Genomic DNA, 22822 nt, shown 5'->3' with positions numbered 1-22822 from the left:
TGAAATTGCTTCGTGTTTGTCATTCATTTGGTATATGAGTGCTGCTTGAAAGCATCTTTTAATCACTTTTTAAGACACAGATATTACTGTAGACACTTCTCAGTAATAATTCTGACCAGGATTAACATCAGAAAAGGCTAATGACAAAATCGTGACTACACCGAGAACAACATAAACTCAAAATACCTCTTCATTTATTTCATATAAAGAGTCTCTTTTTTATTCCTTCTAAAAAGCTTAATTCATAGGCAAATGTCTACCGACGTACTGAAAAACAAAAACTTTTAAGAGCACTTCACAGAGTTATCCCTTTAGCAAAAAAAGGAAGAGAGCTTTACAATCTATATACAAGGCTTTATTAATGAAAAATATGCTTACCCGGAAGATCCAATGCTTTTGCACACACCAAGAAGAGGCCGCTTCTCGGAAAAATTATCACATTTCTGAGCACCTAATAAGAGGGAAAGCAAAAAAGAAAAAGTAAATCACTGTGTACTGTTTGTGTTACCTTTCAAAGTATAGGTGTGCATGTTGTGGGGGCCCTATATATTGGAAGGATATTGAATATGTAACACAGAACTCACAGCCTGGACAAGATTAGTGATAGAAATACAAAAAACAGGCAGAGTCACAGACGCTGGAAGAACTGTTCTTGAAAGAGACAGCAATGAGTAACAAAACAAGTAGCAAAATCTGGCTGGGATTCTGGAGTTATTTTCTATTCATTTCAGTTGGGGTTAAGGACTCTGTAACAAGTAACACTTGCTCACTTCTCATTGTTTTATAAAAGTTGTCTGTAATAAGGCTGTCACCAACTCTGCATGGGTTTCCCACATTGGTTTCCAATTTATTCTACCGAGGTATAAGTGGAGTATAAGAGCGTTAACCATAAAAGCGGCCACTCTCTTTAGCGCGTGACAAGCTGGGCTGCCAGCGTTCACCTGAAGCACAGCCGTGCTTCAGCCCATGCCCTGTGCCCAAGAAAATACAAGATTAAATTCAAAACAGTCTTCAGTAAGTTCCGCCAGCCCTGCCGGCCCGGGGGTTCAAGCATCCCGCCACCACTGGCACCAGCGCCGGGCAATCAAATCCAGCCTCCTGTCTTCCCAAACTGCAGTCACACCTTCCCTCCGGAACCATCCAATTGTTAAATACACCACACTTCTGAAAATGAGATTTTAGAAGTTTTGAAAACTTTGCCTTATTGCTACAGTAACAGAAATAGAACTAAAATTGAGTAAAAAAAAAAAAATAAAAATAATAATCTCTCCTCTACTTGTGAGCAATGTTTACTAAACTCCAGGGTACATTTCTATGCAACTTAAATAATAGAATAACAACCACCAACACTCCCACTGCTAAATTTCCTCCATTTTCTTTCAACCTTTGCCTTTTTAATTATCTATGGGTATGCATGTGCGTGGTGAATAATGGAAAATTTTTTTCTTCATTATACACCAAACCCTTTGATCTATAAAGAATATTAGTGATATAGTCTGTTCAAAATTTAATTCAAATACTGGTGTATTGCACTAAATCAATTATTCAGAAAGGCACAACAATTAACAATATACATTGTGACATAACAGTCTCTGTTAATTATTAATAACTCAGGTACATGCAATTAATTTCTAACAAAAACTGTTCAGTACTCTCATTTGTACAAGGATAAGTCTTCCCTCCCACACATTTGGGTATTTACAATGCCAAATGGGTCACATCAATAATTTCACCATCAACAATAGCTTTACAAGTAACCTAAACCAAACAAATGTATTTTGCATTTATTCCTATTATTTCAAGGGCTTTTATGAGTCCTATCTGTACTGTATGTACTGACCTGTAAATTGATAAATGAAACATATAGTCTTCTTAAGAATCTGGCAACCAATTTGTTTTCTTCGATACAAGTAACAGATGAACTCCATTTGTTTCTGTTCACTTAGCCAGTCCCTCAGCATTAAGGGTGAAATGCTGACTCTACCGGGAGTTCTGACATTGATTTAAGTGGAGCCAGGATTTTACCTTAAGTATTTAACTTTTCTTTTCCTTTTTTTTTTTTTTTTTCTAGGATATATTAGAGACATGAATTCACATGTTTTTTTATGGTCTAGTTCTAAGTTTAATGACGAGGAAGGGGGAGCAAGAGGAAGCAAGGTGGTGGGGAGCACAGGGAAACAACTGCACAAAAATCAAAAGGCATACCAGGTTTTAATACCCACAATACAGACTTGCAAAATTTGTACAACAGGTGCTTAAACTTCTGATTTCAGACTGTAATGACTGAGGCTCTCATTTTAAAAAAAATCCATTTTCTACTTCAAATATATACTTTCAGAATGTAAATATTAATACTGTAGAAAGGGATCATTATTTTGAGGACTCTGCAGGGCATTAAATCAGGTTAATAGCAGTCCCATTCATGAGATTGCAAAAAGCGCCATGTGTTGTTCTCTGCAATGCTTAATGGAGTCAGCAACCCTTTCTAGTTCTGCAGTGGGATTTAATCTTCCAAGTTATGGTGGATTAATTTTTATTTGTAAAATTGTGTGTATTTGCATGTGCGATACACTGACGTTGTACACACCTGCTCCACAAACAGTGTTTAACAAAATGCAGCAGGATGATTGAAATGAAAAACAGCTAGCTAAATCCCTCAAATACAAAAAGTATTGAAATCCTGTTGCAAAGTCTTTTTCTTAAACTCCTTTTATTCTAAATCCTTTTAATTCTGTCATATAACACTACAGCATTTATAAAAAGCTGAAAATCCTGACAAATCATGCAATTAAAGTAATGAAAACTGTCCTTCCTGCCAACAAGGCACCACCTTATCTACAGCTCCATTTAGCTAAATGATACATTTTAAAAAAAAAAATCTAACTTCAGTTAGTATACTTGAAATTGAAAAAAAATATATCTGTAGCTAAATGAAATTTCATACAAACCAACATTTAGAACTTTATGAAGTCAAAAGGTTACGTACACATAAGCTCAAAGCAGCTTATGCACTGTACTTCTGATGAAACTGTGAATAGATATCCCTTGGGCCAATAACGCCAATAACAACAACAGCAGCAGCACGACTTTTTGAAGAATAAAAATGAAACCCCACACAGGAATTCAAAAGCAACTCAAAACTATGAAAAGTATCCTCATTTCCCTTTAGTAAGAAATCCACTGTATAAATATCAAATGCTGACCTATTCAACAATAGCATATATGCACGACGGAGTAATTTTTCTGGTACGTAATTCCACTGACCAAGTTCTATCACAGCCACTTAACAATGCAGTGCGTCCCCCGTTCAACCAAACCCCTCCTATCTCTCACTTGAAAATCATGTTGCATTTGTGGTCCTGCCCCACGTCAGTGTAGCAGCCCACCAGTACCTGGAAACGCATCAGGCCACATGGCTGGCATTCACTACGTGTGGTTTTCATTCCCTATTTTGCTTCTTCCTTTCAGGGAAAAAAAATAAAAAAAATAAATCTTTCTTCACTTTTCTTAATCAATACTATTTTGTCTCTCCTTTCTTACTGAAGACAAATGCAGGAAAGCAGACGTGCTACTTGAAACAGAAGAGGTTCATGTCAGTCCTAAAAATAGGAATGAATTCTTTACTCAGCTTCAAGGGTAGGATCTATAGGGTAGCATCTATAAACACCCCATTTCCTGCACAGATGAGCTCTAACTGCATTACTCAATATCATGCCTGATTAACGATGCTGCGACTGCTATCCTCATCCCAGACCTTCAGGTGCTCCTTAAGGATTTAATGTTCTAGACTGCGAGCATCGTATTATTCTCTCTCCCTTAACTCCCAACATCACCCCGACATTTCAAGTTTCAAAGTCCAATACCTGCATCATCATACCTGGTTCCTAACACACCCCCCCAAAGTCATCAGCCCAGAACCTCTTCAACTCCAGTTGATTTCCATGTCTGCTGCCGCCTCAGCCCATCCCACCCTCCCACATCTGAGATAAGACAGCAGCGTCGCAAGAACCAGTGGTCGCTGGAGAACATTTTCTTGGCAGTTCTGTCAAAGAGACAGAGCTATGATGTTAAGAGAAAGTTGTTTTCTCTTCTGCACAGCACCACAGTTTCATTCTCTGATAACTATGTGGCTTCATTACGAAAGAAAAAAAAACACCAAAAAGATGACCTTGAAACATTGGTTAGAGATCAACGTTCCTAGAGTCACAGATTAATTGAAGACAAACAGAAATATTTTATTTTGACTGAATCTTGTTTGAAAAATTTAAAAGACTTATCAGTCTAATATGGTGAAAGTTTAAGGTGTAACTGTCTAAAGCATTGACGTGATGTGGCCAGAACTGCAATGGTGGGATGCAGGTCAGTCCACATAGCTTCAAAGAAATTAGTATTTTAAAATGCCGTGCTCCAAAATTCTTCCCTATAATATCTACAAAAGGCTTACTTGCTACGCTTGAGAATTCTGTTCTGTAATTTCTATAATCCACAGACATTAACGTTCATTATGCCATAACAACCCACATAACAGTCACAAAACACCAAAACCCAAATGCACACCTGCATGACCCACTTACACCAACCCAAGTCTGGCTACCAACACTCCTGCTTGTTCAGCTTGTAGGGCCAGTTCCTTTGCTCTACACACCGTGCAATTATTTTGGCCTTCAGGGACTTAAAACCACTAAGCCACCCAAGTGGTTGAATATATACAAAACTCACATCTGTCTTCCTTTAGAAAGCAACCTAAACATTACAGTTCTTTTAAGTATACCTGCACATAAAGCTGAGTAAGCTTTTGAGGTTCAAATTTTATTTTACCAAAATCAAAGATGTAAGCAGCGGAGTACAGAGATAAATCTGCTGCAAAATTTAAACTTTTAACAGCTTTAGATTTTCAAATGCAAAAGTACTGTGTCCCAATTAATTTTAGCTTTTCATGCTAATTCTAGTTTTCAGCCCTTCATCCATAAGGTTCCCTTGGTCCATAGTTATTTTAAACATAATTCCTCTGATTTCTTTTATTTCTTTTCTTATTTCCTTTTTTTCCCCCCCTTATAAGTCCATTTGACTAAGCAGTCAAATTCACTGAGAGACGCAGGACTATTTCATCTTTTGTGCAAGCAGCATAATCTAGAAAATGGCAATAAATTAATTCAGTTCACTGGAGGAATTTATTTTCATAATTCTGAGACATGGAAATAGGTTTCACAGACAACGACTGATCAAAACTTCGACACACAAGCCTGCCATCATGTACCCTTTAACCGTGAATTACCATGCAGAATGCTACTCCTGCAGCTTTTCCTCATTTCTTGATCAACTTTAAACTAGGCAAGCCTACCTTAATAAATGTGATAGCACAGGCAGAAAGCAGGTACTTGGCCAGGGTTTTGTAAAACGACCTGGGATAAGTAATGAAAAATGGGAGACTGTAGCACTAACTCACTTCAGAAAGCAGCAATATTCTGGTTTTGTAGAAAAAAGAATAGCAAAGATAGCCGAAGTAAATGTATTATTTCCGTAGCACTGATTTCAGAAGTATATATGCAATGGACCTCAAAACGAAGTCAAAACACAAGAGATTTTTAAAAATACTAGGAGAGTTCTGATACTGTTTTATTAGTGACTTCATAGGTCAAAGAACATACAACCACTACAGAAAACCTAAATAGGTAATATTCTTAATGTTTCTATAAATATCACAGAAATGCTAATCAAAAGAGAAAAAGCACAAGACAAATGTAGGAATATCCACGACAGAATACTTAATAACATACAGAACTCAAACTCAGCATCATTTCAATTCTACAAGCACGTCTTCGCGCAGTCAGTTCCCTCAGAAACGAGAGACATCATCTAGAGGAAGCGGTGAGAAATCAGAAAACATGTTGAAGAAAGAATATGAATAATTAGGTTAGTGGGGCTAAATAGAGCCATTAGGTACTGTGTGAGAGGAAGCTCAATACAGAGTAACTTGAGCAGCAGCGAGGACATCACAAATCGGAATCATATAAAATGGAGGGAGTTAGAACACCCTGATTTTTGCGTGGTTCTCTCACTTTCATTAACTACAATCATGTTACCAACCATAGTTTCCTCTTCACTGAGAATGGCAGCTAAATTTAAGCGGCATAGTTCCAGCTTTGTTTTGTATCTGCCACTTAATATTTTTTCCTTTCTGATAGCACAAAGTCACATCAATCTGGCTTCAAACACATCTTTGTACGCTTGTTTTATCTGAAGAGACAGAGAAATCCGGAGTACAGTAAACCAGGCACCTGTACACATATAAATAAGTACTAAACGGAATCACAGCACGCAGATTTGAAAGTGAAGAGGAGGTAGGCGAGTTAGAGGGCTGCGCCAAATCAGATGGCTCAGCAGATAATGCCACATGAGGCACACAAAGTGCCAGGACTTGGTATTCTCATTGGTAAGAGTGACAGCGTCCGGACAGATGTTCTCATCTTCCGAATATTAGCTATGCAGCTTTATCTCCTCTCTTAAGCCCAAAATTTGGTCACAGCGTAAACCTTCAGACTCCAAAAAGGCCATTTATGCGGCTTTGATTACTTTCTGCGGCACACAATATCTACTGTTGAAGGCAGCAGTAGATATTCTCTGTTCACAGAGAAGAGTTAGTATCTCCATTTTTCACTGCTATTTACAGAAATCTCTCAGCTCTTTATGGACATCTTATCCAGGCTGCAGACCAATCATGCCACAGAGAGACATCAAAGCGCTGCGGTGTTGGGCCAGGTCAGGTCTTGCCTGGTTTGTTGGCTCCGACAAAACCCTGCCCGAACGCTGCAGTGGAGCTGCCAGGTCAGCCCAGTTCCAGGAGCCGTTCCACTGCTCCAGCATGGCACAGAGCCTGAGCTAATAAACCCCACCGGATCCCAGCTGGCAGCATGCAGGGCCAGCTCCAGATACCGCACCACGCTCCTGCTACTAGGACCACTTAAAACCTGCTAAATCAGATTTGAGGAGTTCGCCTTTGCAATAAGCCTGCACGAAGTAAGCCTGTATGAAATAACTCTTTTGAAACAATGCTTTATTATGCTACGAGGCACAAAATGCAGCAGAGGATCTAACATCAAAGGACTATAGTATTTTAACAAAATAGTTGACAAACTATTAAGTTCTGCTACTGTAAAGTCACCAAGTTAAAAACCATAAGCTTCCCTTTCACACCTGGGAATGAGTCTCTTATCACAAAAAAGATCTGTTTCTAGGAACGTGCCAAATCCATCTACCAAGAGAGTCCTATTTTCAATAATTCCCTTTTTACAGCTTTACAGTAAAATAGTGTTTGAGCCTACTGATGGTAATCAGCTTCTCCTTTACAAACTCCTTTTATTTGGTTCAGAATCATTAGAGCTCATGTGTTAGTTATCTAAGGCCTCTTATTACAGCTTTACTTTTATCTGATTCCAGATACTGGTCAATGATACATTCATGTATTTTTAATCAAAGATTTATTTAAACCAAGCCATGTAAAAAGAGACCAAAACATGTTTTTAAAAGGTTTGACTTAATTTAATATGAGCTAATTTGAATAGTTTTCTAATGTAACAATTATCATTGTCAGATGCTAAATATATGCAATTTATAGACAGAGAGTAAGTGCTTGAAGGAGTTCATAAGCAGTGTAACTTACTAGACTGAAAAATCAGAAAGCACTATTTTACTGTCAGAAAAAACAGAGCTTATAGGTCCTTTAATTAATTTACTTGATTTTCATTAACACTTCTCTTTCTCTTCTTTTTTCCTTTGAGCGGTGAAGGGGCATAGACATCCATTACTTAATGACACACAACAGCAAAAAACCACAGCTCATCAGGAATTACACAGCCTTCCCATAAGCAGAATAAAATGCTTGTGAAGTATTTTGCTTTAAATGACTTTAACCTATCATAGAGCTACAGAACCGCACATGCTCATACTTTGTATATTCCTCCGCTCAGCAAATCACTCGGACAATGTACAATGTGTCCATTAAACCTTCAACTTTCTTCATTTACTTTCCTTGAAACACTCAAAATTATTATAATTTACTATTTTTGTACTTAAAATTTAAACAATCAGGTTTTAGGCTATATTTTTTAGTTCACTAATTAATTCATGATATACTAGTACAATTTGCAATCCAGCAGAAACCCAAAAAACCTTTTGGTATCTAGAAGTACATTCTTTTCATCCCCGAAAGTAAAACACGGCAATCAATTTAAACCAGAAATGCTACTCCGCAGCTGTACAAAATACCTTGCCCAGCTGAAGTTGTGGGGAGAGTGGATAAGCAAAACGTTGCCGAAACCAAAAATGAGCCAGGACACCAACAGATCTTGGGCTTTTAAAGAAGTCTACTATCAGATCCTGTGTTTAGATTGAACAGTGTCATTTTTTTTTTAAAGGGATTTACTTGTTTACATATAGTTCCTTAAATTTTGCAGCAAGCTCTTCCAGGGGGTTAACTCAGAACTTCTCAAACAATCCTGTTTGACAAACTACGCAGCTTGTCTCCAAAGTTGATAAAACAGTATTTAAGCAGTAGAAAAGAGGAGGTGCCTATTGGCACTCAAGGGATCATGATAAAAGTTCAACCACTAAAAACGTCAAACTGTTTGAATAAAGTTTACATAAAATAAGCAGAATGGGAACAAATTAGAAGCTAGTACCACCCCAAAACCAAATTCCATTGTCTCATTACTTTTACTGGAGTGGAAAAGCAGCCCTTTTTAAAAACCTCATAAAAAGCTGCAATTGCTAAACTTAATGTACCAGTAGACTATTTAGATCATTTCACAGTTTAGAAAATACTTGATATTTTCTTCATAAGTAACATATTTAAATAATCAGGAAAGGACGTTTTGTCTTTGTACAAACTATATTACTTAGATCAACTCCTTCTTGCTTTATCTTACTTACATTGTTTCAGTTTCAGCTCCTGAATGGGTAACAAAAAAAAAAAGACATACTATCCTTCTTCTAAGGAGTTTAAGAGTGCAGAAGGGCATCACATTATGAATAGACGTTATAACACACGATAACAGCAGCTTTTAATAAATGTTAATGATTTCTAGATCATCTGCTATTAGCCACTGCCTTGCTATACAGAAGTAATTTCAATATTATTTTATAGCAATAATATGTTGATAATAAAAGTTTCCAAAGAGAATCGCTAACATCTCTGGACTGATCTCTGAGCACAGATATACCTAGATACCCTCTAAACTACAAAGAAGAAGCATCAAAGCTAAAATCTGAAGATTAAACTCGAGGGAGCACTGGATTACAGAGTACAAGGAAGAAAGAGGTAAATAATATTTGTAGAGAGCTGTTATGAAGGTGACCAGTTTAAAATTAATAGAAGAATCTACCTATCGCCTTATAGCAATGATTTGGACAAAGATCTGTAAAAAAACAAGTTAAGGTTAATTATGAACCATATAAATATACACTTACTGATCTGCGGAGCTGGTAAAATCCGTGCAGCTCGCACTGGGCCATGGCGGACAGAGAAGAGTTCCTGGGCTTCACCACTGATCTGCAAAACATACGGATGATGTCCACACAATGCAAAAACCATATATACTTATAAAAATATATATATTTAGTAGGTAAGAAAGTAGGTAGAAAGACATTGTATGAAAGGCAGAGTAAGAAAGTAAGTTGGTAAGACATTGCCTTTCTAACCAACCATACGCAATTTCACTAAATGAGAATAACCCAGAAGTCTTGACTAACAAATTATAGCAACAAAGATGGCTTGCCTCTAAAAATGCGTGCCTCAGACTGCGTGAATAAGATACTAGCACTATCTACTATTAATGACTATACATGTTTTAAAAGAAACAAAACTTGTAAGTTGACTGCCTGACTAAATTAACAAAAATTCCAGGAATCTGCAACACAAGCATTTATTCTACACAGCGCATGTTTCAAAGAAAAATGCTAACTAACCAATGATCAAGAGTGGCAAACACCAGTGGTAAAAAAAACAGAGTATGTGATATATTGGTACATTCCATATCCTCCAGGTGTGAAAATTATGTTTAAAAATAGGGAGTCAAACTAATTAAGTTTGTCACTTATGGCAACCTTGAAGAGATTAAACCAGAAGCAGTTAAGAAGAATTTCCAGACTTCCTGTAAATGGTCAGTCAGAATGCATTTTCATAACAGATGGTAATGGATCCGATATGGAACGTCAAACTTCAGGAAAATGGCAAACATTATGAAGCTCATTTCCAAATAACCAACAACTTAAAACAGATGTAATGAGGCTAAGAACGTAGCCAATGTGCTGGCATAAAGTTTTGCCAAACAAGCAGTTTACCATATCAGAAGTGAATACAATTTGGAACAAGGTTCTTATGAATCAATGAACTATAAAACCAAGTTAGCTTTTTGAAATGACATTTTATAGTTGTTCCCATTTCTTTCTGCACTTCCGATCACACATTCAAAAAGTTAAAATACTACTAGTGTTTAACCAACAAATTATAAGTACAGTACTTCATACTCTAAGCTTACTTCCAGTCTTAACACCGAGCCACAGTATTTTCACTGCTTTAGATAATGTGGGCAGAACGAAACCTGCCCCACTGAAGCCCAAGTCTTTCCTAAGATTACTTTGAAAACATGATTTACTACATGGGTAGCCCATCCTTCTGTAAACAGTAAGTAAGCACAGAACGTAGCGAGTTATGGCTTTTACATATTACACCTAGAATAACACTCAAGCTACACAAATTTGGGGAAATAAAATTCTTAGCCATTTTAGTTTTGCAGACAGCTAGCAGTTCCACATCAGTATGAATCAACATTACTGTCAATGATGCGATCAGAATTACTCCTGATGGACACAACGGTTTTCAAACCGTAATCAATATGAGAATTAATCCCTTAGTCTGCCCTGCTTTTATTTTATTAGGCAGATGTTCCAATCACAGTGGATTCTCCTCTTCCAGCTAGAAGCAGCATCTGAACAACATAAAACCCTGTAGCACTCCAGCTTTTGCAAAGAAAGTTTAATTCTCCCTCTGGGACAGCAAGAGGCCTCTGCTCCGAAGACCTTGCTGACCAGATTCTATACAAGACAAAAGAACGATGATCAGAAATCAAATCAGTAAAGGTTTGCTGATTGTTTTTAACAAATCATGAGTTTGTGTGACAGTGGTGGGGGGAGCACATAGATAACATCTGCATCCAGAAAAGACAGCTTATATAAAAAGTAACACACAGCCAAGCAGAAAATGAGAAAAATTAAAGAGAGAGAGTAATAAAGAGACGAAAGAGATGAAGACAACAGCACATTTTCTATCCATGAGAACACATCAGCTCTATGAAAAGGGAAAGGAGGAAATGAAGAAAAATATAAGGCTTTGGAACTATTATTATTGGCAATTAAAGATTTTTTCCCCCAAATCATGAAAATGCTGTTTCACATGTGTATGCACATCAATGGCTATGAATAAAAACAAGAAGGAAAAGAACTAGCATAACAAAAGTACGGAAGAAGTGATTCACATAAAAGAATCCAACCCAATTCAGTCACCTCCTCCTACTTTTTAAACTATGCCAACGCATCAGCTCTAACTCCAATCTACTTCAAATAAAGTTATAGTCCCAGAAGTAAGATACACTAAGAAGGCCAAACCTTCTTAACTCAGTTTCTGCTCCTAAATACACTGAACTCCAGAGAGCATGTTTATTTAGCCTGTGATGCCAAGACCTGGTAGAGCTCAAAGTTGAGATTTTCAAAGAAAAGCCTAGAACATATAAATACAAATGAAGTTAATTTGTACTTCAGCACCTAAAGTGAAAATCCCAGCCCAGCTCTTTCTGTGCATATAATGCTTTTACTTTTTAATAATTAATATTCATTACTTGAAACAGAACTATTTTATCATTTTATAATGGTGGGAAATTAGAGAAAGAAAGGTTAAATGGACGAACCAAAGCCACTGGAGCAGACAGTGACAAAGACGAGATGATTACAGGTAGTTAGCTCCTGTTTTGAGACCATTGTAATGTTTAATATTGCACTGTAACATGTCCTTTCCTCTCAATCTGGGTACGATTTCCCCCCCCACCCAGGAAAGGGGAAACTGTTTAGAACTAAGGAAAAAGGCTAGTAAATGTTCATATAACTTTAGCCATCTGTACAGCTCATGGACTTAGCAGGTTTCATGCTGCAGACTCCTGGGAGGCGAAGATGAGAAAATTTTAAGATATACCCCGCTGTAGTTTTTGTAATTAAAATACAAAATTCAACCCAACCACTGGCATCTTATTTGTAAAGAAAAAAACAAATTTAGTAAAAAGCACAAAGAAGTTTACAAAACACATGGATGTGATGCTACAACATGGATTAAATCAAAACACCAATACTTAACCTACCATAGCTCCATGAAATAACAGTTTTCTTAAAAGATTTTTTTTTTAAAGTTGTGTGTCCTTAACTGTTCTATAGAAACAGGAAATCATAGAAGGCATTGGACTTTGTTGTATGCCCTGAATTAGTAGGAGGTTGGTTGTTCCTCTGGTTTGTTTGGCATTGAAAAACGCATCATGGCTTCAGAGTTCAAGATTTTCTTTGACTTATAATTAACTTTTTTAAACACTACTACCAGTAGAAGCTTCTGCTATTTGCAGTCCTATAAACTTCTGAATTAACTGTGGTTTGCCCTTCATTTATCTATATAAAACATAAAACTTTATTACCATTACTGAGGCCACACATATCAATTTTGACTGAAAGCACCATCTTCAGGGTAGAGAGACTATATAGTCCGATCTTCCTGCAAGGTCAGGCCTTATCTCACTCCTGAGACAGCCAACACAGACGGCCAATCTTTCCTGTGAACAGGACACTTATTCCACCAGGCGCTGAAGCAGGACAAGGAACTACATTTAACACGAGCCCACTCCATCTCTAAATGGCGAACAACTTTGTCACTGCCAGTTTGGGCGAGATGTGGGCTGGCACGTATAAGGTAAAAGGCTCCACATCCCATTACCAGTCCCTTGAGCTACACAGTCTCATAAGCATAGACAAAATATAAATAGACTTCATGAACTGAAAACAGAGCTTTAAATTCTTCAAAAAGCACCTGTGAAGAAACTAGGCTGTGGCTGCCATTTTGGATTTGATCCAGCCAAGTAGCGAGTCCCTGTGGCAGCTTTCAAAGCTCTTAAAAGTTTTTCTTTCCCATTCCGAAAGCCAAGAATATTTCCAAACAGGTTTCAAGAATTGAATATTAAGCTATAAAAGCAGCTCCAGGTACTCGTTCTATGAAAGAGTGAATCTAAGATGACGGCTCCAAGCTGGTCTGATAGAACATTTCAGCCTTCCCAGCGCCCAGTATCAAACCACAAGACCCAGACCTACATGGATGGCTGCAAGCAAAGAACACTCCGATTTAAAACCTGGCCCCCAGCGAAGTCTTCATCGCTCTCTTCCCATAATGACAGACTGAAAGAGGAAGAAGAACTCTCTCCTCCACTTAGATGTCTTGAGCTTCTGCTTAAAATATGACAGGCTAGAAATCTGGAGCACTAGTTAATTTTTGATGACAGAGCTTTATTGTTTGGAGCATACCAGTTTGCACCCATAAGAAAACAGAACAAAGGAAGTTTTGTTCACACTAAGGATAACTAATAGTTTCCAACCATAGAAAATGGTTTTCACATGGTGAAAAAAAAAAAAAAAGTCAAACGTACACCAAACTGAAACAAAACTGAGTTCGAAACTCAATGCTTAAACTACTATGCAACCATATAAAAAGAAACTACTTGTACATTAAAAAACTGCCACAAAGCACAGGGAAGATATCAGCAGGAAGGGTTTTTTATTATTATATGTTTTAAATATGATATAGATATCATGATATGATATAATATGACAATGAGCAATTGACGGATACCACCATAAAATATTGTTTGATATAATCATATTGGGTTACAGACTACTACCAGTCATCTCACTACTGAGACAGTACGGAAAAACTGTTAAGTAAAAGGACAAATTTTATCACTTTAGTTTAGAAATTCAAACAGTCTGCTTTTTCATTCAAAACAAATCTCTGTAATTACCTAGAGATTATAAGAATTTAGATGCTTAAAGAATATTACAGATGTCTACTCTGTGGACTGAATTAAGTATTAAACTGCACCTAGCATTTAAAATTCTGACAACACTAACTGAATTTTTATAAAACGTAAAGCTTAGAAATGGTTGTGGTTACAGTTTCCTCAATGTTCTCACTTCATTTGTCATACATTTTGAGGAGTTTTAGCATGATCAGGCTGCAGGCTCACTATAAAATTCTAATTTGGGGGACAGTTCTGCATTGTTTTTAATCACTTAATTTCTACACAAAGAGAAGAATGACACAGACAACACTGGAAGCAGGTAGAGCACAGGTACTAACACCTTTCGTGACTCTTCCTTTTAGCTTTGACCCATCCAAGGAGAGCTACACAAAACGCTGTTAGGATTCTTCTGATATCTCTCACCACAGCCTTTTCAAAGGTTGTTGCACAAGATTTTTTTTTCCAACTGGTGTAGGGTATGACAAGAATAAAAAAAACCTTCCACCAGTTCTGCAGTCACTTCATCGGTGTAAAAACAGAAAATTTCTTACATACTGCAGGCATCCGCAGTGTAAAATACCAAAGCCTCAGAAAATGATTTGCATAGATGTTTTGTAAAGTCCTTAGACATGTTTCAGGGTTACCAGGTCAGGTCATTACTACATTTTCCAAGTGGCTAATAGAAGTCTTAACAGCAGTAGCCTCTATCAGGAGGAGGTCTGGACAGAGGAAGGACTGCAGCTTACTATGTGATAAGCAACTAGTCCTTTTCCCAGTCCTGAAAGGCAAAGAATTACAAAGGGACTAAGACGACCACATCGAAACCCCAGCAGACAGGGCTTTTGATAAACAGTTGAGAAAACAAAATGGAACTGGCATGTCTGACTTACCATATACATCCATTTATCCATACACCCCCCCCGCATCTGCTGTACAACTGCAGTTTTAACAACTTAAAAAAACCCATAGCGTTATTGACAGCAGCATTTAAAGAAATTTAAAGTCTGGCAGTGGAGAAATGACACTGCATGATGCCATCCTTGCCCAACGAGTCCTCTGCATTCCAGAGATCTCCACACGGATGTCACCTACCACATGGGCTGACGCATCCCAGCAATCTGTGGCAGCATCATTATACCACAGCCTTTAAGTATTTTTTGCTAAATATACAGTTGTGCTTGTTATTAAAAGGTCCCTTTGGTAGTTCCTACTTTATTCAATTCAAGTTTGATCGTTCTTTTTTAATTGTAATATGAGCCATTAAATTAAGATGATTTTTCCTCTTCTGAAGCTTCCAGCATACGATGAAAAAAAAAAAAAACAAACCTATCTGCCACAAAACCAGCCAACATGCATTTCCCTGAACAGGAACATCTAGAACAGATCCTTGGAAACCACATTAGGCAGAAACCAATTCCAATTGTATTTGAAACATGAAACTGGGAGCAAGGGAAAAACAAAGTCCAAATAAAACACAAAACTACACCGCACAATTATCAAGTAGGAACTTCTAGTCATACTTTTGTATATTCCCAGATTTCTCCCCACTTAGCAAGGCATATTTTAAGAACACTTTTAACCTTCCCACCCTCATTTCAAAACAAAGATCAAAGAAAAGTCGTTTGGATGGACACCTTCCGCTTCTTATGCAATACAGATTTAGACACTGCACTTCAAAACCCCAGCCGTTACTCCAGCACCCAGCAGTCCAAACATTATTTCAGTCCTTTGAAGCAGCCCTAATGGTATCTTCCATTTGCAAGTAACACTTCTGTAGTCAAAGATCTTACTCCAAGGAGATGTTAATGTGAAACCACTCAGACTGCAAAGAGACACACACTCCTGGAGGCCGACTGGGAAGGTGTTTAGAAGTCAATGTAACACCATTACAGAGAGTGTCAGCTTAGAAGCTGTCATAAACACTTCATAATCACTCAGACACAAACCGGACTGCCTGCAACACATTACTTTATTAAGTGCTGAATAGAGGTTCAATTGTATGAATAAAAAGCACAATGCCACAGATAATAGCCTCGCTGAGTAGATTTTCACATAAATGTCAAATTGTTGCTTTTTCAGATTGAAAGGTTTTTAAACTAGAGAGATCCGTTTTCTCTTAAATGGAATAATGTTGCTTAATTACAAGCTAAATACTCAGCAAGATCAAGGAAGGTTTGTGTTATATCAAAGGACGCAAAAAAGTGGTGCCAAATAAACTCTAAATATTTAAGTCCAGCACATAACTGCCAGATTTTATTTTACTCAGACTAAATAGGCAAAAAAATGAGATGGAGAAAAAAACAACGTGGAAAAAAAAAACAGGTTATATTTCCTCCAAATTCATTGGATATACAAATCCTACTCTGAAAAGATATTTAAAATTGATGTTAAAGACTATCAATCTGAGAAACTCTCCAAGACCATTCCAACACTGACATTATACTAACACATACAAATTGCACAGGCTGAAGCTGTACCTCTCTGGATATGGCCTCAGAATTCCACAGAATATACACATGAAGGGCTGACAAAGTGATGCAGTATCTCTACAGTTAACATTCATAAGATGGACTGTAAAATATTTCCACATTTGGCATTTTTTTCACTTCACTGGACTTGCCCCCTCCCAATTACAAATACCTCTGCAAAAAATGAACACTAAGAGAAACCGTCCTGCAATTTCATTTTTCTTATTTTTCCTAAAAATATTAAATGCTATCAAAATCTAGGAATTATGAAGAAGTGAAATACACTGGGGAAAAAAGACAACCTGGCTGTATTGTCCTACTGAAAAAAGAAGGTAACACCAGGTATTCCATGGCCTAACTTGTGGCCAATTTAGACACAAGAAGGTAAAGAAAACAAAGATAGAAAAAAAAAAAAAAAGAAAAAAACGACACCAACCCACCCACAAACCCCAAGAAACCCCCTCTTTTCCACTAGGAAACATGGATAAGGGATAAGCTACCTTGTACTACCCGCCTGACAGTACCAGCAAGCACACACTTACTCCACATAAGCCCAGACAAAGTAGTTTAACTCATCATTTGTTAGCAATCTCCATCAAATTATCTCATGTTTACCGTAGAGTAGCACGGCGTTAAGAGTTTAAGTGCAGCCAGTTAATGCAGAACAGGTTACACCGAGCTAACCTGTTCATGTACCAAAGAACTGAGACTCTCTCCTTTCATTCTGCTTTCCTCATACGTGTAAAATCCCACCCCACAAGGAATTTCTCAAGGGCATTGATACAGATACAGCTCTGATGGAGACACTCTTTGATTCAGACACAGAAAGTCACTTATGAGGGATGGACAGAACTGTCCCCTAACCACAGAGCAAGGGCATGTTACATACACACACACTGAGAGAGGAAAAAACAAACTCTGCTAAATGCAAAGCTCTTCTTATCAAAGTGTCCAGAAGTCCCAACACAACCTACTTCCACCCATTTTTCAGAAAGCACGCGTTCATTTGGTAAGAACACTTCAGCAGGACCAAGTAAGCTGTTTTATAAAAATTCTTTAGCTTAAGTCTATGTGACTCCTCACAGTATCTCAACTAACTGATCAACTTGCGCTGCAACTCCTGGTACTGCTGCAGCTGTATTTCCTCTCTTAGCTCAGTATCTTAGTGACACCTAATGTTTGTTTTCTGTAATACACTTCGAAGAACAAAGCAAAGCCTTTCTGAACCATTTTAATAATCTGATTTGTAGACTAGTATAAAACTGATCAGTCATAAAAATAGTGTACAAAACTAATTATATACTATAAACCCATTCTTAGTATTCAAAGTCATTCCCGTGTAACACCAATTTTAGAACAAACAAAAAAAACCCAACACAAACACACCCATGGTCCAAAGATCTGTTTTGCTCCATTAAAAATAAAGCCATGAAAATTAGAATTAGATATAGTTTTTCAGAACACAAGATTTCCTATATTTTGGTTAAAATGTTCCTAAATTTTGGTTAAAGTTCCTAAATTTTAGTAAAAATTTACTAAATACTGAAAGTTAGTAAAGTATATTAGGTCTTACGCCATTTCTATTAAACCTTCCTTCAAAGGCAGAAGTTTTTTGTTTCCGCATCTTCAGCTAACAATATGTAATCGAAAGGGGAAATGCCAGCTCTCCCACACTCCCGTGAAACTCAATTTAACCTAACTTTTGGTGTACAAATTAACATTATTTTCTATTATGCTAAGCTACTGGCACATAAACACATGTCCTACATAGCTAACCAAAAAGTTATAAAAAAATATACAGACTTCTAAAAAAACCTCAATGTATTTTACAAAGAGAAAGAACTCCATCCTCTCTACATTATTTTGAAGGACAAGGTGTTATGAGCAATTTTTTTTTTTAAGTTAAGAATTTTATGACCTACTGTATTAAACTTTATTCTGTAGTTTCAAGAAATTTGGGGGAAATTCCCCAAATTAAGACCATGTGCTCATAAACCACTCTGAAACACAAACTGCAGGGTGTGTGTATGACAGGATGAAATCAAACCCATATGCATACATAGACTTTAATAAAATTAAAATTGCAAATCATGTACATGACAAACATGTGATTGTAAAATACAATTAATACTGTCATACTTGCGTTCCTGGGACAAACAAATTCTTTTCTTATTTTTCTGCCCTTATTCCTTTCTGTAGATTAAAAAGATTTCTGTCCTTTCTGGGATACAAACTATTCTATAACATCAAACACCACTCCCAATTCCACTCTCAAATTTACTTAACAGAAATAATTTGTAAAAAGCCCTCAAATCTGAAGGTATATGAATTCACTTGTTTGATCTACGCTCAGTATTAACCTTGAGATAAGCATATTACATACAAATCATATGACATTGATGGTAAATGTTGGCTCTTTCCATTTCAATAGGAAAAATTAAAAGTAAAATATTAAAGTAATAACACAACATTACAAACCAAAAAGCCTCTGGCACAGAAGCGAACTCATTACTCACAGGTATGCTCCAGACTTGCATTCCATCGCTGTATCCGATCATGAGCAGTAACGGGGGTTCATTCCCAGTGCTATGTATTTCATGAAACTCCATGTTCCTTGATGTATCTAAATTGGGTTTAAATACCAAAGCCATTATTAACAGGTTATGATCAACTATGGCTGGTGTCAGTTACACTAGATGGTGTTTTCTCAATGCACGTTTCCGTTGTCATAAGTAAAAGCAAGCCAAGTTGTTTACATTTTTATGCTGGCACAATACTGAAATATATTATTTTAAGCAAACGTAAGAGATTTGTTAAAAGTTTCACAGAGAGGCTAGAAAGCATTCAAATTTAAAATTATGGAGAAAAGCTTTCTGGATTACAATGTGGGTTGTCACTAAATACCCCAAAAACTTCTGTAATTCTTTCTCCAATGATTAATAAAACATGGCAAACTTTTCAAACAGAGAAAAATTTGCAAAGGAACAACAAAATAAACATTAACAAATACAGAAATTACAAATGCACAGAGTGGTCAAAACTATTTCTAGATACTATGTAATTAATCTTTATATCAACCTTACCAAAAGAAGAAAATCCCCAGGAAGAAAAGTGCTACAGGACATAATAATCAAAAATATTAAGCTTTTCTTGAGTAAAGCCCTCAAAAACTACACTTTCAACCATGACAGAATGAACAAAAATCTCCCTGCAAGCATGTAAGCATCAAAGAAAGAGAGGAAATATCTAGGATGGTGAAAGAGAATGTATGCAGGCCCAATCAGATTAGGCTGCATAAAAATAAACAGAATATGAAGGATTCTGAAGACTATTCTAAAAAGTTTTTGCTATACTGTAGGAAAGAACCTGAAGAGGGAATGCCTGAGATTTTTAAAAATAAACATATGAGGAAAACAAACCCACAAGCAAACAAACCTTAACTAGACTAAGCTGGACATAATGCCATGTACAGGTTGATAGGTCTTTTCTAGTTCTAATAGCCATGAATTTATGAACTGCCAGCCTCTGTGCCATTTCAACAGCTGGAAAACATATAATCTTCCCTATTAACCTCTTGGAAAGGCTGAAAATTTCCCACCACAGCTCTGGCTATGGCTGCTATTACTTCATCTGAGACCAAAATGAGCCTTTACCATAGGGTTCTAGACAGGAAAATAAGACAACAGAAAAGAAACAGCAATTTGCTGAAAGACTTAAATCCAGTGTTCTCCAGAAAGCAGGTCCCTTAGTTCCCTGGCTACAAGCAGCACACATACCACACACCGCAGGCAACCCCAAGATGTTCAATTAATTCAAGAAGTAACTACCTGACCGCCAGCATTCAACCACCTCTGATTCAGCCCCTAACCTTCCTAGTTCAAAAAAAGGTAACCAGGATAGACAGGTAAAACAGCTCAGATCTTAAGTGGGGATCTACTTGACACTCTTAGAAAAAGCTTGTAACAATCACTATTTTCTCTTAAAAAGGTTGGAGATCTGTTCTCTGCACTAAGTCTTTGCTGATGATTTATTAAGATATACTGGAGTGATAAACAAGTTACATTTTAAGAATATTTTGTGGCTTTGCTCTATTATTTCCTTGAATGACATCATAGAATTTCCTGCACACTCTACCTGATTGCTCTTCCTTTCTAGTTCCTCTGAGTTCTATCACTCCACTGAAAATACATCTGGGATCTGGACTGGATTCACAGTTAGATAATCTGGCTTTGAAATGAAACAGTAGATGAAATAAATTTGGTTCTATGCTTTATTTTCAACTACCTTAAGGAAAAGAAATGGAATTCCTTTTTTTTTTTTTTTTTTTTTGCTCCTCCTCCTAAGCAAGAGTTAGTTTGCCTTTAGATGAAGACACAAGGCCTGTTTTGCTATTTGGCAGATACTGAACAAGAATGCAGTTATCCACTTAGAATTTAGTCTACCTAGAACAGGGAAACGAAATACTTAATTTTGAATCAACAATGCTTACTGATAAAGCTGACTGAAATTATTGTACATGGACCCAAAAATCACAAAAATAAGAGAGAGAAAAATGAAGCCATACCGTTTAAATCTGCATTTTCAAATCTGACCCAAATGATCTTCTCCTTTTCTTCTGCTGGTGGGGTACCGCTGTAGGCCTGGACAAAAAGCAAAAGCGTTGAAATAAAAAAGTTTAATACCCTTTTTTCTCCCTCTATAGACCATAGGAGGGAGTGCAAGTTAAAAAAGAAAAACAGATACACGTATCTTTTTGTCACCTGTAAGTATTCCTGTGAGGTTTTGTTTCAAAAACAAATGGTTCCACGATCAACATATACCACACTAAATATAACTCAACAAGTGTAACATCACTTACTAATGTAGGAATGACAAGACACGTATCACAATAAGTCTTCTCCAGCAGGTCAGAAATGCCATGTGAGTTACAGCAATTTAGTCAAGCTAAAATACAGTGGCGTCTACAGTCGTCAACTTTTGCAGTTATACACTACTTTTAAAAGCGATGTTGGAGATTCTCATGTGAGACATTTTTACTTTTAAAATTCTCTTTAATTCACTTAAAAGCTTTGTAAGCCGGATTGAGGGGTTAAAAAAAAAAAAAAAGAGACCTTTACTACATGGTTTATTTTACTGGTTTATTTTATTTTTATGTTTTAGTTATATTTGTGGCATCTTTAATACAGCCATTTAAAAGAGAATAAACTGTAATTCCAGTAGAACAGATCCATGTTTCAGTTCTGTTCTACAGACTTCCATTAAAAGATGAGATACAAAAAGAAACTGTGAAGGAGACTTGTAGTGTTTCCAAACTGCAAGTTTTACAGTTCTCAGGAGAAACTGTGGTAGTAAGAACGTGAGCTACAGTAGAAATACCATCACTTCCAAATGAATTATAACAAAATACTGTGCAGTATTTTGGATTAAATATGAAAAGAGCTTGTATAATCACTTTATACTTGCCAGAAACATGAACTAAATTCAAAAAATAAGCGTGGGTATTACTTTTCAAAACAAATCACATTCCATGCTTCCAAGGCAAACTGATTTGTAAAATAAAACACAGACCGTATCCTTTAACTGCAGCGGGGAAAAAATGGAGGCATGTGTAGAATGTAGCAATCTTTTAAATGGAAGTTTGACTATTTTTCATTTTGACCATGAATCCAAAATGCACTTCACAAATTGATATTAGTGAGGGGCATTTTTTTTATATTGTTATTGAGGAAATTCATGACTCACTAACCAAGATAATCCTTCAAATAGGAACCAAGATAGTTTCCTGAGGCTACAGCCCATTAGCTGCAATGCTCTCCCACTACGGACTACAGCCTTCCCAAAGAGTAACAAAACAAAATTAGTTTCCCTCTGCTACCAAGAGGCCCATGAGCAATACAGAAGTGACCATTCCAGTTTCATGCTGCTGCTACCCATGAAAACTATGACCAAGAGCAAACATAAGCATCATAGTTATCCTCCGGAGAGGAAGATCTCAGAAATGGGAAAAAAAAAAAAAAAGTTTTAAAAAAGCAAAGTGAGGACTCCTGTTTCGCAAAACTCAGCCTGCTGGAGAACAGCGGGTTAGGCAGAGCTCCACAGTCCCACAGCAGCCAGGACATTCAGAGGCAAGTTAAGGAAACAAGATAAAAAAGGGGGAGTAAAGGAGACAAAAGAAACTTTCTCCTTTTCGGCCAATTAATGATAAAAGCTAAGGTGACAAAAGGTGTCTACCAAGTTGTTCGTTCTAACACCAAT

At 36.9% G+C, this 22822-nt stretch overlaps 1 protein-coding gene across 20 annotated transcripts in view; it reads right to left on the bottom strand.

Moving 5' to 3' along the window:
* The window catches only part of BCAS3 (BCAS3 microtubule associated cell migration factor), a 364218-nt gene that overhangs the window by 336660 nt on the left and 4736 nt on the right, over positions 1–22822 (bottom strand). For all 20 annotated transcript variants that reach the window (XM_054209092.1, XM_054209096.1, XM_054209097.1 and 17 more), the window contains 4 exons: positions 21132–21207; positions 19084–19190; positions 9466–9547; positions 379–451 (listed from right to left, as the gene is read on the bottom strand). In XM_054209092.1, the coding sequence (XP_054065067.1) occupies positions 379–451; positions 9466–9547; positions 19084–19190; positions 21132–21207 (338 nt within the window). The remainder of the gene's footprint in view (positions 1–378; positions 452–9465; positions 9548–19083; positions 19191–21131; positions 21208–22822) is intronic.

The sequence above is a fragment of the Rissa tridactyla genome, chromosome 7, assembly GCF_028500815.1.
Source record: "Rissa tridactyla isolate bRisTri1 chromosome 7, bRisTri1.patW.cur.20221130, whole genome shotgun sequence".
NCBI classification, from domain to species: Eukaryota; Metazoa; Chordata; class Aves; order Charadriiformes; family Laridae; genus Rissa; species Rissa tridactyla.
Note: the sequence above shows the minus strand (reverse complement) of the source record. Positions and strands in the feature narration are given on the sequence as shown.